The sequence below is a fragment of the Martes martes genome, assembly GCF_963455335.1.
Source record: "Martes martes genome assembly, chromosome: X".
NCBI classification, from domain to species: Eukaryota; Metazoa; Chordata; class Mammalia; order Carnivora; family Mustelidae; genus Martes; species Martes martes.
The window spans coordinates 96,725,974-96,742,156 of NC_137897.1; the positions used below are offsets into that span (position 1 = coordinate 96,725,974).

General features: G+C 37.1%; 1 protein-coding gene across 3 annotated transcripts in view; it reads right to left on the reverse strand.

Annotated features, from left to right (window-relative positions):
* Positions 1-16,183, reverse strand: part of TENM1 (teneurin transmembrane protein 1) — a gene marked incomplete at both ends in the record, with an annotated part of 555,572 nt that overhangs the window by 478,455 nt on the left and 60,934 nt on the right. For all 3 annotated transcript variants that reach the window (XM_080831205.1, XM_080831204.1, XM_080831203.1), the window contains 2 exons: positions 5,895-5,951; positions 7,590-7,850. In XM_080831205.1, the coding sequence (XP_080687331.1) occupies positions 5,895-5,951; positions 7,590-7,850 (318 nt within the window). The remainder of the gene's footprint in view (positions 1-5,894; positions 5,952-7,589; positions 7,851-16,183) is intronic.

Consider the following 16,183-nt stretch of genomic DNA (forward strand, 5'->3'; position numbering starts at 1 on the left):
CATGTCATTCAAGAAACCCAGGTGTTAGGCTGGCTATTTTTTCACAACTCCTGCTGTTCTGATGAAGCAATTTAGGGTCTGAGAACACCATATGTGTGGCTATGATGGCATGGTGTTTATTGGTAGCACATGGTATATTACCAGGTTTCTGTGGTATGCAGTACAGAAACAACAGGGAGCAGTACTAATGGATTTTTTTGGCTATTATGGGATTATATCAGATAATCCCTTACCTGTAAAGTTCCTGAGCAGCGTATAGGGAGCTCAGCTGCCCAACAATCATGGAAATCAACAGGGCTTCTGGGTAGTTGAAATCCCAGTTCTACCTTAAGGGGATACTACAATGACAACAGGAAAACAATGGTACAAGTGAACCTTCAGCCACGTCTGAAGTACTTCATTGAATTTCTTCTCACAGTCTTCTATACTTGGCAGAACAAGATTGTTGGCTACTGAAATGATGTATTATTGAAGGTAAGACAAGTGCATGGCATTTTACCCAGATGGAAATGAGGAGAAAGTAGGCCAGACCCTCCTAGGCTAGAGTTTCCTGGGACACTAGATATTTCAGAAGTCACTTGGCAGGTCTGGTTAATCCTTGCCAGGAGAGCCTTCACCTGGAGGCACCTACCCCAGATTATGCACATAATAAATTTTGCTGAGTGATAGAAAACCACCACTAACACTGACTGCATGTTTAACATACGTCAGATACATTGTGAAGAGCAGTATATTCATTTTATCACTTAATCCTCACAAAAAAACTGCATAGGTAATGTCTCCACTTGACAAGGAAACTGAGGCTTGGAGAGCTTTAGATATCTGTTCAAGGACACACAGCAGGTAAATGGCTGAACCAGAGTACAAACCTAGGTCTACCTTATACTATAGACCATGTTCTTAACCACATACTCTATAGAGAGCAAAGTTTATTTAGATTGCATTAATATAACCATTTTTACTGTGATATATGGTTTGAGATCACTTGCATTCTCACAGCAAACTGCACCTATCTTTATCACAGTATTGATTGGATTATATTAAAATTAGCTCCTTCTCCTCTCTAATAGACCCATTTGGGTATATGTGCCTACTTGACTCTGACTGTCCTGCATTGAGAATTGCTCTAAGAACCCAATGGGTGGGTTCCCACAAAGCAACATTTGTATTACTGACCTCACTCCCTGGGTGTAGCTGATGGGTCCAGTGGCAGATATCTGACTCATGCTGGGAAAATTATCCTGTCTCCTTGGAATTTGGAAATGGCACTGAAGGGCACCTGGGTGGCTCAGTGGGTTAAGTCTCTGCCCTCAGCTCAGGTCATGATCTCAGAGTTCTGGGATCAAGCCCTGCATCGGGCTTTCTGCTCAGCAGGGAGTCTGCTTCCCTGTCTGTCTCTGCCTCTCTGCCTACTTGTGATCTCTCTCTCTTTGTCAAATAAATAAATAAAATATTTTTTTAAAAAATTTAAAAAAAAAGAAATGGCACTGAAAATTATTGGGTTAATTTTAACTTCTCTCCTGAACAGAAGATACATAAACTGAGGGATTGTGTGCGGTTTTAGGTGTGTCTTGAAAATGGAGATTTAGAGGAAGTCAACCTGCAGAGGCAGGAGGGAAGGAACTGGATTCAGAAGCAAGAGGCAAAGTCTAGGCAAGTCTTCTGATCTAATTCCTTCCTGCTGTCTAGTCACTCTTGCCCTGATGCCATGAAGCATTCTCATGCTCTTTTAGATAAATGTGTTTTTTTCTTCAAGCTATGTCAAGTTGGTTTCTGTTCCCTGCATTAACAGTAATAAATGATAATGAATAATCCTAACTAACAGTGCCTCAATCCCTCGCGCTAGGCTGTATGTTCTTTGAGATTGGGGATTCTATACTGTTCACCTTTTACCATATCCCCAGTCTCCGGTACAGAGCTTAGCAGTGAGTAGGTGCTCAATAAATATGGCTTGCATAGGAATATCATTATAAACAAGAATATAGCTATAAATTTCTTCATGATTTACAGATCATCCTTGACTTACAAGGGGTTATGTCCTGATAAACCCATCATAAGTTGAAAATATTGTAGGGCACCTGGGTGGCTCAGTGGGTTAGGCCGCTGCCTTCGGCTCAGGTCATGATCTCAGGGTCCTGGGATCGAGTCCCGCATCGGGCTCTCTGCTCAGCAGGGAGCCTGCTTCCCCCCCCGCCCCGCCTGCCTCTCTGTCTACTTGTGATCTCTCTCTGTCAAATAAATAAATAAAATCTTAAAAAAAAAGAAAAGAAAATATTGTAAATCGAAAATGCACATAATACAGCTAACTTACTGAGCACCATAGCTTAGCCTACCTTAAACTTGCTCAGAACACTCATATCAGCCTGCTGTTGGGCAGAATCATCTCAAAGAAAGTCTATTTTATAATACAGTGTTGAATAACTCACATAATTTGTTGACTACTATACTGAAAGTAAAACAACAACAACAACAACAACAAAACCCAGAACGGTTGTACCGGTGCAGAATGTGTGTAAGTGTATTGGTTGTTTACCTTTGTGATCAAGTGGCTGACTGGGGCCTGTGGCTGCCACTGCCTAGCAACACGAGAGGACTGTACTGCATATCACTACTCCAGGCAAAGATCAAAATTCAAATTCAAAGTAGAATTAATACTGAATGAATATTACTTTCTCACACCATAAAGTCAAAAGCATGTAAGTCGAACCATTGTAAATTGGGGACCATCTGTATACTTTATTAGTTACAGGTTTAAAATGCTTTTTCTTTGTTTCTCTCCATTTAGCTTCTTGATACGCAATTTCATTTTCACTTTTTATAATCCAACTGTTTCATTTAGGCCATATGTGAAAAACACATTCTTGGAAATTGATTACCCAAATTTAGCTGCCCATATCGTTTATTCCTCCAGTCTGAGGTATAGTCAAATGTAATTATGAGGGGTACCCTAGTTGATGAGGTTGATGCTCAAGTAGGACTGCAGAATCCTTCTAAGAAATGCCCACTGGATGACCTGTCAGAGGCAGAGTTGTGTTGTAGAGGACCAGAGGTTTGACCCACCAGCATTTCTATCCTTGTAAGATCAGAGAAGAGCTACAAAAATATAAAGTGTCCTGCTCCCAGGCCTCAGGATGAAGCTAACTTGAGTAAATCTGCATTTTTCCTAAACAGACCATTAAGCATCAATAGACAATTTATTTAGGACAAATCTGAGGGAATGGAAACAAACTCCATTAGTGTTCCGATAATCCTATGAAAGCTGAGAAATCTGGATTCCCTTCTGTTACCCTATGTTCTCCTTCCCCTCCCCTTTGCTTCAGGCAGCTCAGTCCAAGAGTATCAGTGTTAAAATGGATGGCTATTTATTTTAATCCCTCATAGGTTATAGTATGTCGGAGACTTAAATTCAATTAAGGGTAACCAAATAGAGTTTGTGAAAATGAGAAAAATAAACATTTTGAAAGGCTTAACCAATTAATGAAATGAAAGAAACAAGTCCTTATAGACATGATTTTGAAATATGAGTAGGATATCCAAGTCATAATCTAGGATGGACAGAATTGAAAGCATCCTCGAAATCATGTCTCAGAATCTGTCTCAGTTGAATAACTTACCCAAATTAACAATTTCCCCCAATCTTCACTTTTCTCCCACATTTATAGGAGTGAGGCTTAAATTGTCCTAAGCTGGTCTATGATATTTTGGCCACTGCTTCATCAATAATCCCCAAATCAGAATGTATAGGAGGACAGAAATGAAAGAGTCACTGACACTAACTGAGGCACAGGGATAGGGTGGCATGGAGTCTGAGACAGTAAAATATATAAATCTTAAAAATTTATGCCATTTTACTCTTTTCAAATATAGTATATACAAAGTCAGATTAATGAAAAAGATGCCCTGCTAGGCCTCCTTCCATGAATGGATGAGATCAATGGGAAATGAATAGCAACATTTGCACACAAACATCAAGTTCCATTCATTGAAAATAACTATTTCTTCAAATTAATATGCTTTTAGAAAAACCATTTACATTTCCATCTTAACTCAAACCTCCTCTGTGAGAACCTAGGGAAATGTTGAAGACCACTCACACCTGGTTATAACTGATTGAAAGTTTATAGAATCAAATTGGTGAAATCGTACTATAGATCATAAATTAAGATTCTAAATTGTATACTCTTTATTGAAAATTAGTAGTAGGAGTCAGAGTAAGATATATAGAACTCTCACCAAGAAGGAAAAAGTTGTTTAAGTTCACATTATATGTGAGTCAAGGAAGGAAAGAAATGGCTATTTGGAAAATAACCAGTTGTAATTCAGAAACCAGCTAGTTAAGTGCAACTGATTATTTTCTAAATAGCCATTTCTTTCCTTCCTTGACTCACATATAACAAGAGAATCTATTTTGCAGAGTGATCAGAAGATCATATGAGATAAAGATGTTAAGTGTTATTTGGAAATTGTATTGTGCTGATCAATAATAATAGTGAACATTCAAATTGTACTTACATGTTACAAATATTATTCTAAATCTTTATATACATTAGTTTATTCAATCATCACAAAACCCTCATGGTAGACATTAATATTATCCTTATTTTACAGGTGATGAAATTCGGGCACAGAAACTTTATAGAACTTTCCCAGCATTACACAGCTGGGATTCAAACCTAGGTCCCCTGGCTCCACAGTCCAAACTTATAATCACTATGCTCTACTACCTCTCAAAAGTTCAAATCATTCTTGGAGGTACCTATTGGCACAATAGAGTCTTGCAGTGAAGATGAGTTTTTAGCAGACTCAATCATTGGTTTTCCTTAGCAGCCCAGCCCAATTTTGTGCTACCCTATCCAGTTCCTAAAATAAACCATAAGGAAAATAAACCTACAAGGAAAATAAAGGATGCATGTCCTTTACTCCGGTGTCTTCCAACTCTGTCTCAGTAAATAGTATTACACGGTCAAGGTAGACAGATGGTTGATTAGACGGAGGGTCAAATGAAACTGAATAGTTTCATTCTTGAAAGTCCCTAATACATCCAATGAATAAGACACAGTGATACAGTATAGTGGCTCACTCCAGTCATCAGTTCTCATGGTGGGGTAGGGGAGGAGAATGTGCATTTTAATAAAGCTCATTCTGATATATCTTTCTTTGATCCCATCCCCCCCCCCACCTTCCAATTTCGAGTCATTGCCTTGTGGTCAGATATGAGGATTCCCCCTCCCCCTCAAGAGTTTGATTTGCATCTAAATCATTTATAAATATTGCTTTCTTTCATGCCTCGGGAAAAGAGGCAAAACCCAATGAGCGCAATGAAGACAAAAGTAAAAAGGACACCAATACTCTTCACTGAAAAAATGATACAGTATAAACAGAGGTTTACAGGGAAGAATGAACAACATTTCTTTCATTGAAGGTGCTATTTATAATTGATGACACGGATATAGCAGGATTCTAAACCCAAGCCAGAGCATCTGAAGAAAAGACCAAAGCCATTTGCTAGGTGTTGTAAAGCTACGACAATATCTGAATTAAATTAATGACTACAGCCATGTAAAAAATCATAGATAACGTAGGAAATCATAAGGCCAAACGCAATTCATCTTGATTTAAGATCTACACCTCTATGCTAAATCAATGTTTCCTCAGCTTGGATCTTATCTTATCCTTGTCCGGAGCTCTTGCCTCACCTCTTCTTCACTACCAACACACACACATGAAGTTTTCCAGAGAAATGCAAACCGATAAGCAGCCAATGAACTAATCTTTGACAGGTTAAATAACCAGCCCTGTGTGTTGTCGGGGTGCAGAGTTCCACTTTGTGGGGTGGGTGTCAGGGATGGGGTGAAGTAAAAATAATCAATGGTCAAATATTTGAATACACTTACCTTGAGTAGACCCAGCTTGAGCCTCCATGTCGCAACAAACAGGAGAGAATTTAAAACCTGTAATAAAAACATTTTACGAATTAATCCTTATCCAATGTATCTGGGATTCCTCAATCTTTAATCCCTACCCTTCATCTGGTAGTATTTTTTTAATAACAGATTCAATGATATATGATTCACATATCATAATGTTCACCTTCTTAAATTGTATAATTCAGTAGTATTTAGTATCTTCACAGAGTTCTGCAACCATCACCAATATATTGGTGAATTACTCCATTACCTCAAAAGAAACCCCATACACCTAGAGTCTTATGGAAGTGGAAGAATGGTGGAAATCTACAGAGAAACTTCTTTCATTTTAATGTTTTAATGCAGTGAACTGGCTATATAACTTCGTATGTCAAGATTGACATGAGGTACAACAAGAAGTCTCAGTGATGTAGATCATCTAACACCCTTTTAACATAAATTTGGTCATTTTTTTCTGTTTCACAGCTGAAGCCCAGAAAACTTTAGAGACCAATCCAAGGTCTCATAACTTCCATCCTAATGCTCTTTCACTTATATGACTATGCATACATAGATCATCTATGTTCCCTTCTCATTTCCATAATTCACCTCCTACACTCTTGGCCAAAGCCAGCACTACATACATACATACGTACATGAAAATAAACTAAAAAAAAAATGAAGACTCCAAGCATACTTGGTGATATTACAAAATGTTATGGTCTATCATAAAGGAAATTATATTCTAACTAGTGGGCAAATGGTCATTCCTGATTATATCATTGTGGCCAGGGTCCCCTATGGGCTGAACAAGGCAGAGGAGGAAAGAATAGAAAAAGCTGTAGGTATAGGGTGGCTGGCTACCACTCCGTCACCTGAGAAAACACTAATTAGCCACTGCTAACAGAGGAGACCTGTGGTCACAGTAATGGGACCTATGAAGTTTATACAAACAGAATGAAGAGCCCAGACTAATGTGTTTAATAAGCATTAATGTGCTTTTTATGAAAGGATTTTGTTCTTCAGTAGGGACAGAAGTAAAATAAATGAACCTCTTCCCACCAATTTAAAAAGACAAAATTTTTCTGTTTCTCAAAGTTCTAAAAAAAGAATATATAATAGTAATTTAATGATATTGGTATTATTACTTAGTGTCTGGCAAATGGCTGAAGTTATTTACCTTCTGGGTTTTTTTTTATTGTTTCAGTCTAACCTGGTTAATTTGAATCTGTCTGTACATTTGACAGGTTAATTTGAATTAAAACAGAAAACACATACAGAACAAGCTTGGTATACAGTCATTCATCTCTTGTTTATACGTTGATATAAAGCCAAAATACATTAAATGAATACTTTCTATAATAAATACCACTAGTGGTGCACTGGAATATAAAGATGAAAATAAAAGGTGAGTAATAAATATGACATGCTTAATATCGATGATGACATGAGATTATTTCTTTTGGGGGATCACCAGAAATAAAAAGCATTTTATCTATTGTTACAAATAAATGTGTCTATTTTCCAGATACTTGGGTACATACCTTGTCCATGGGAACCCACTAACCTGCATTTCTACGTTGTACATTACATGAAAGATAAGCAGACAAAGAAAAACAAATCAAAGGCTAAAAACCACATTTTCTCCGGGTTTTATTTAAACAGTATAGATAGTTCTATTACCATTCTCCCCATCCGACTTCCTTTCATGGTCTGTATCAGTCAAGGACAGTGCAGAGTTGGCCCGGCTGGACAAACAGGAACTATGCTCTGATTTCATCCCCCGTATCCACATTCTCAGAGCATGATCAGGTGAGGCCGCACCTTCGGTCTCCGTGTCCACATCAGAGCCCATCTCCAGCTGGTACCCATGCCGAGGAACACTGTGCATGTCTGTCTGGTAGCCAGAGCACAGAGTGTGAGGAGTTTCACAGAATTCCATCTCTGAGAAGAAACGAAGTTCACAGGAAAAGTTTAGAAATAGGAAGAAAGATCCGATAAAATTCTACTTTTTGTCCTTACGCCCTCCCCCCACCCCCTGCTAGTAATTACGTGTTTTTGCAAACTTAGAATTCTGGCCTTTTTATTTATGGTAGCTAGGATTCTGTGCTTATTTTGCACTTCTGTAGCTTAAAATTATGCTCCTGTTGATTCTTACAAGGCTCTGGAAAAAGCATGCCCAAAATAGCTTTATAGCTACAATTTTAGGTTGCACAAAATGTAATGAAATAAGTGAATGCAGACGAGTATAAAGTGTAGAAAGCTGTCCTTTAAAAGATATCTCTCTTCTAGGAAGAATATATATGATCTGTAGAGCACACCTATGCTTAAAATAATAAAATTGTTGGCTTTCCTAAGTATTTCATACACATTAGGGTTAAGAATAAATAATTCAATGTGAAAAATCTGGGGAAAAATGTTACATATTTAAACATACTTCTCTAAAGTATGTTTCCCAAAACACATTAGCTTAACCACCTGAAACCATGAGTGTTTAATATCATTATTCCCCATAGTCTCCAAAAGAGTTTGAGGCCTACCTGAAGCTAATGATTCTGTTTCATTCATGCATTTCATTCATTCATTTTAACAAATACATAAAAAATATTCAATTGTATATTACACCTTAGCAGAGCTTCACAGTTTGGATTCCCCCACCCTTTCCCCCCAAGTCTTAGATCCATATAATGCTTAGGATATTACAGATGATGTAATGAATCCCCTCTTTTTACCATTGAGGAAAATAAGGTCCAAAGAGTAGGTATCATTTGTCTATTGCCCATGGCAGTTAGCAACAGATCCCTTTTTCCTAAAACACCCATCTGGGCATGGTGTCCGCTAGACACTGGTGAAACCCCATCCACTTACTGCATGTATATCAGGCATTCAGTCTTACAGTCAATTTTGCATTCAATTATGGCAAGGTGTCAGAAAGGGGGAAAAATGCTTTAACAGTCCCTAATAAGTTAATGAAAAATGACCACATGCCAAGATATATCATCTGAAATGTCCATGTAATACTTAGATAAGGTAATCCGGGGATGTTGTACACTATATAGGATTTTCTCAGACTGACATCAGAGACAGGGTATGTCATTTGGCTGGGAAGAAGCTTAACTGAGTGCATCTAATCCTTAGCACATATCAATAAAATGCAAACCCTAAAATGAATTCAATTCTTTGAATACAGAAAGTGTTAGAATTTATATAGACAGACCATACACTAGAAAGAAGAGTGCAGAATTTGAATATGTGTTTTAAAAATAGCTGTTTATGTGACATATAATTGCCAAAAAAGGATTTAACAAATCAAATCTTAATGCTTATTTAATAGCCATTAGGTGCTCAGCACTGTGCTCTATGAAACAGATATCGTGGGCAGAGAAGGCTACTATAATGTATTAGGATAATTCAATTATAAATTAATTTCCTCAGGGTTATAAGTCACTGTTAAGCTCATTACTTAGGATTTCTGTGCTGCATGTTTCTAAGAGTAATTCTGTTTTTCCACAGAAATTTGTCTAAATTCCAAAGTAGTAATTAAAAATAGACGTGTTTTCGACCTGTCAAACATATAACCTCAGGAAACTGTGCTTCTCCATGACACAAGGCTAAAAGCAAAAATCCATTTTGCCCAATATAAATCTTACTGATCTAGAATATTGTGATCAGTTAATATTCATGCCTCTTAATTTCACAATGTTTCATTATCCAATCCTACTGTACAATTGTTGCTACAGCAACCTGACCATGAACCTGTCAGCTTAAAGCTGCAGGAAAGGAATTTTATACAGGCCTGCATTCATGACTTCCTTCACTCCTCTAGACCAAAGCTTCCCAAACTTCAGCATGTTTCAGAATCACCTGGAAGGCTTCTTAAAATACAGATTGCTGTGCCTGTCCTCCAGTTTCAGTTTCTGATTCAGAAGGTCTGGAGGAAAACTGGGGAATCTGCATTTCTAACAAGTTCCCAGGTAAGGCCTATGCTCCTGGCCCAGGGACCACACCTTGAAAACTCCATCCCTGGATATTTCCTGAAGTCAGTGGGAGCCAGGAAAAGGGACAAAGTGAGAGAACAACCTTACTAGGGCATTACCAAAGATTCTGCAGCAACCAGCTGTAATTCTATTTGGAGACACAAGAAAGAAAGCGCTTGAATTGAATTGCTATGAAGTGTCCCCATTTATTTCTCCTGGATTCAGGGCACTAATTAGGAAATTTACTTTCAAAAGCACAGCCTTGCATTTATTTTCACTCATATAATGACACTGAGATGTTATTTTCCAAAGATTACAATATGAGCATCTGAGTCATGGTAAAGACATTCACTGGAAAAGGATGAGCAAATAAAAATAAATACACAGCCAATTTGACATTTTATATAATAAAATACTAGATATGGTTAAAAAAACAAAGATCACTGGCAAATGTAAGAAGAATGCCTTTTTGTTAAAGAGATTTTCTTCCCATTCAAAAAGAAATCTGAACATGGATTTGTTCCCTTTTAAGGAAATGTGGTATAATATGATAAAAAAAAATCACGTAAGATTTCCATTGGAACTATAGTCTGATCCTGAACACAAAGATTAAACCACAAATTCTATAATTAAACACAACCTGATAAAAATACACTTCCCTTGTTGATACATAATTAGTAAAAGTAACAATCCAAGTAAGCTATCAGTTGTTTTTTTAATGTTCAAACAAAAATAAAAGGAGAGAAAGAAAAGAAAAAGTTTCCCTTACTTCCAGTAAAGGATTTGAACACCTCCCTTTCTTGAAATCAACGTTACCACTGTGAATTATTTCCTTAAATACACAAAAGTCTCAGTGGTGTTCAAAATTCCCATAGGATGCATTTTCTATAAAGCACTTACAACGCACCTTAAGTGGTTGTTTTTAGCCTTGCACATATAACCTTGTTACCTAAAATACTATACATTCCCTAGAGAAGATGAAGTTCAATTGGATTTATTATAGGTCTATTCTTACCAAACCTAACCATAAGAGAAATGACAGTACACTCTTAGGATATCTAAGATTTAAAAAGATAGACTGGTACCATAAGAAATTATAATTCAAGAATAAACAGATGCAGATGTTGCCAAGTGAATGAAGTACTTGGGGCTTCACAAATATGTATTTAAATTTTATTATAATGAAAACCTATTTTGCAGTCTTGTAAGAGACAAAATATGAGCAAATCAATACAGTTGAAATCCAATTTTTAAAGGGGTAAAAGATTTGAATAAATGCCTCACAAAAAAGGTATACAAACAACCAATAAGCAATGGAAAAGATGCTCCACATCATTAGTCATCTAAAACTGCAATGAGATACCACTACAGTCCTAACCATAATGGCTAAAAAAACTTCTGACCACACCAAGTGTTGACAAGGATGTGGAGCAACCATATACACTGCTAGTGAGAAAGTAAAATGGTACAACCACTTTGGAAAACAATTTGCCCATTTCCTAAAAAGGTAAAGCAATCCTTAACAGGAGATCAACGTAATCCTGGATACCTATCCTAAAGAAATGAAAACTTTTGTCCAAACAAAATTATATACAAGGTTGCTCATAAGGTTTATTCATAATAAGTTTTAAAAAAAGTTTAAAAAAAGACACAACCCAAGTATCCATGAAGAGCTGAAAGGATAAACTACCTGTGGTAGAGCTATACACACAGGATGCATGGAATACTACTCAGTACTAACAATGAATGAACTACTGATACATGGCAAGATACCTGGATCTCAAAACAATTATGCTATGGGAAAGAAGATCAACAGCATGTCTACATGTATGCTTCCCTTTAAACAAAATTCTAGAAAACACAAACCCATCTATAGTGACAAAGAATAGATCAGCAGTTTCCTGAGGGAGAGAGTGAGGGAGAAGTATAGGACAAAGGTGCACAAGGAAACATGTCTGCTGTCTTGATTGTGACAATAGTTTCACATGTGTATACGTGCCAAAGTTTATCAGTTGTACACTTTGAGTGTGTGTAGTTTATTGTACTTGAATTATACCTCTATAAAATTCTTTTAGTGGATTTTATACCACCAGGAAATTGGACAGTGAGGAGACCAGAGACTCGGTCAATTTTCACAGGTGGAGCCACAGGTCTTGACTTAGAAGCAGGCCCTACTCTTTTCCTCCTTGTGGAAGAAAGTACATGTAACATGAATAAAACGGTAGTCAAAATGCTGTCTTGCTTTCTATCTAAGTCAACAAGCAATCAGAGCTAACTGATGCATGACTTCTCTGTGATTCTCTAGGGAGCACTTTTTTCCCTAGGAACATAAACAGCTGAAAGCTAATTGTAGGAGGGAAACAAAGAATGACACTGATTATTAGTGAACTTTCAGCATCTAAGGGAACATTCTGTAGCTGGGGATTATGAGACTAAGTTGAGTGGATCTGGCACAAAGGATCACTTTAGGCCACTATTAATGCTAATAAATTAATATATTTTTTTAAACGCTATGAAGTGCTCAGTAAAATGAACTATGGAATTTTCTCTCTGAATCTAGGGATTGATCTTCAGGTGTTCAGCCTGGAGAAGCCATTTATCAAAACTTGAAAGGGAAAGTCATAGTTATCTATATCAGCATTTTTCTAGAAATGCCATTTTGAGTTCAATAAGCTCAAGATTTTATTTTCCTTAAAATTCCACCCATCCAAAATTCCTCTAAAAAGGGAGTTTTATGGCATCACACTCGAAACAGATAATTGGAGGCCAAAAAGCATGATTGATCTTACACATGACATGAGTAATTTGTGACCTAACTTCTAAAGAGTGTAGTCCATTTCCAAAGTAAGGAAGAGGGAGGGGAATAAAATTATTAGCTTTAATTACTGTGACTCATAAGAAGCCTTATGGACTACATGCAAAATCAGATGTTTCTAATTAGCCATGCTGTTTTTGGATAAGTCACGTAACATCTTGGGGCCTGAGTTTCCCCACTTGTAAAATATTCAGGTCTACCTGGACATCAATCTCTAGGTAACTCCCTTGTTCTAAAATTCTGTAATTATAGCTTGCCCTGTTATTGCAAAGTGTGGAATGGTTAATACTTACAAATGGGGAAAGAATTAGTGGTTTTGTAAATCAAGGGGCTATTCACAGTTCTATTGTGAAGGATAATCACACATGATAGCTAAATAAGATCTTGTGTCATGATTACAAGACTTGCAATATTAAAGTATTGATACAGCTTAGGTATTCATTGTGAATTGTAAGAGTAGTGATAGAGCATGTAAAGTAAATAACATAATAAAATCAACTGAATAAATATTTATTCATCAAACATAAAATTGTCAGTTTATAAACATGGCTATCAAACTGTACTCTATAGCATAATGAATAAAAAGTCACACAAGTAAAAAGTATCACTGACCCACTAATAATTCATTACCAGCTCTAGGGAAAAATATAATGAGTTATTACAATCTTAAGCAAGAGAGGAAGGAGGGAAGGAAGGAAAGGAAGGAAGGAAGGAAGGAAAGGGGGGAAGGAGGGAAAGAAGTGAGCAACACCAGAAAGAACACAAATAATTTTCACTACTGGGTACCATTTTGTATTTCTCAGCGTAGTGGGTTGAAAATAAAATGCTATCAAATTGTCAAACAAACAAGTTCATGTAAGTTTATTTAAACACAGCTCCACTGAACACCCACTCAATTTCAAGTCAAGGAAACAAAATAAAATAGACTTCTCTGATTCCTCTTAGTCTTAGAAAATTAGCCAAATTTAATTTCCTCTTCTCTTACTTCAAGAAAAAGCTGTATCGAATGCACAGTACTGTATGAGGCACTGAGCAGAGTGAGTTAACAGGACCACGTCATGTCCTTTGGCAAGTTCCACAGAGAGCTTTGTTAAAGGTCCAAATAACAACAAAGTAATAAAGGCACACCACCCAGACATGACCTTTATTTTTCTGCTGAGGGCTTATCAGTCTTTTCTGGAGCACAGCAGTGAGAGACAGAGTGCTCCCACATGTACATCTGGGGCCTGTGGTTATCAAAGGACTTAAAGAAAACAGCAAAGCTTCCTAAGCCTAATCTCCCCACTCATGGTTTCAAATGTACCCATTATCTGGGTACTCAGGATCTACCAATTATGCCCTATTTAATTTTCAAGATTTCTCCATCTGTCAGTACAGCGACAAGCACAGCAAAAAAAATCTGGGCAGAGTTAAAAGCCTGAAGTAGAAATGTTCATGCTTTGTGGCCAATATTGGCTAACTGGAGTCAACCCAGAAAATAGTTAACAGACCATGTTAATGCCAAAAAGGATGCTCTCAGGAGTACACTGAGTTGCAAATCTGTCAAAATGGCTCAAACCAAAGAAGGATACAGAATTGTAACAGAAAGTCAAAAGGAAGGGAGCTGAGGTAGGAACCTGGAAGGAATCAAAAGGGACTCCAATCATATTTAGAGAGCTAGGAGAACAACCTTCAGCAAGCTAAGAAGAAAGGACATTTACTATGGAAAGAAGCAACTTCTGCCTATTTCCTTGAACTAGTATTCACGTCGGTGCAGGATGCAGTTAGAGTGTGCTCACAGATGATGGGCGAACTCGCTCTGACACTAACACACAGCAGTTCCCACCACAGTGAAAAATGTGAGGCTTGCTCTATAGCCTTCATAACAAGAGTCTGGAAAAATAATCAGGGACTAGAAAAGATGGTGGGAAGTCCTGCACTTCAACAGAAATTTAGATCAATGAGAGCCTGTGCATGTTCCCTTTATTTCAACATTTCGAATGAGACAGAAACTTCCTGGCCTAAATGAGAAATTTTCAGGGCTACTGAACACTGAAAATGCATGGTGCTCAATGGCCCTAAAAATTTCTCATTTCTTACCTTTGTTGGTCCAATTTTCTGACTGTTCATAACACTTCGAATCCTGAATTCTTATTGACCACTGTGGTCTTCCAGGTATACTTTTGCATTTTCATTATGTTCACGAAGCATGTGAAGCTGTTTGTTTAATGTGTGTGTGCATGTGAATTTTAAACAGCATTAATCTGCGGCACAAGTCCACTTACAGAAGCGAGACGGGTGAGCTAAAGAGTTAAGTGACCACAAAAAACACTTGTGAGTGCTTCAAACCATACTTAGAAAAGCAAACAGTGTGACTTCTGTAACATTCTACACTAATCTGTAAGCATTTATTTTGTGATGAATGAGTAAAGATACCAAGATAGAATTGTGCACTGGAGTCACTTATTAAAAAACAAACAAACAAACAAAACAAAACAAAACAACAATAAAACTACTGAATAAACTACATTCTGCTCTTTTAGGGGGTTCTTCTTACCATCTTTCAAAGATGCCCCATTCTCCTTTGCCTGCGTATCTCTGGACATATTGTGCCGGCTTCCTGCAATACCTCCTCCCTATCTGGTTTTTCACTAATCTGATTCCTAATATCCAGCCTGTGTTGGTACCTTCACAAAGAATTCTCCAACTTTCTCCTCCCCTCTTTCAATAATCTTTCCTTCATCCACAGCATTTCTAATCTTTACTATATATTTTTATACCTGACTGTATATTTCTTTTTTGTCTACATGTGTATCATCTGTATTTACCTACTAAATCAGACCTCCAGACTTCCTATGGTGTTTTCTAAGCTTACTGGTATCTCTCAAAATCAAATGAGATAATTTTCACAAAGTATTCTATGATTTATTAAGGACTACATAAATATAATGTAGTTTTGTCATCCCCTCCGGCCCTAGAATAATTCTAGTCAAGGACTGATCATTAAATACCAAAGTTTTAAAGTCAGTAGTTAATAGGGAAGCACTCTTGAAAGGATTAAATTTGTGAATATAATTCCAGTGCATATGAGATAGTTTTGCTTACCATAAAACAATGCCTACTATTGCAAATTGAAAAATTGCTATTTTGGTAAATCAGCTATGCATTTCAAATGATAGATGTTCCACAAATTTGCCAAGAAGAGAGAAACAGCAGCCCACTGGCTGTGGAATCAGGAAAAACAATTTATAGCAGTATCAGAGTAATGGAGAACACGTTCTCTCTATTGTCTTCTGACTGAAATAGTATCACAAAAGAAGCTGCCCTCACTATATTGTTTGGTTTAATGAATTGGGAAATGACTCCCTATTAAAATTCTTCAAAATATACCCCAGGGTATAGAACTGGGAAGCTTCTTAGAACCAGTTTAAAGCCTGGGTAAAGACAATCTTTCAGCTAGCTTGAGTAGAAACTTCTTTCATCCTTCTCATCCATCAGTTTCATCC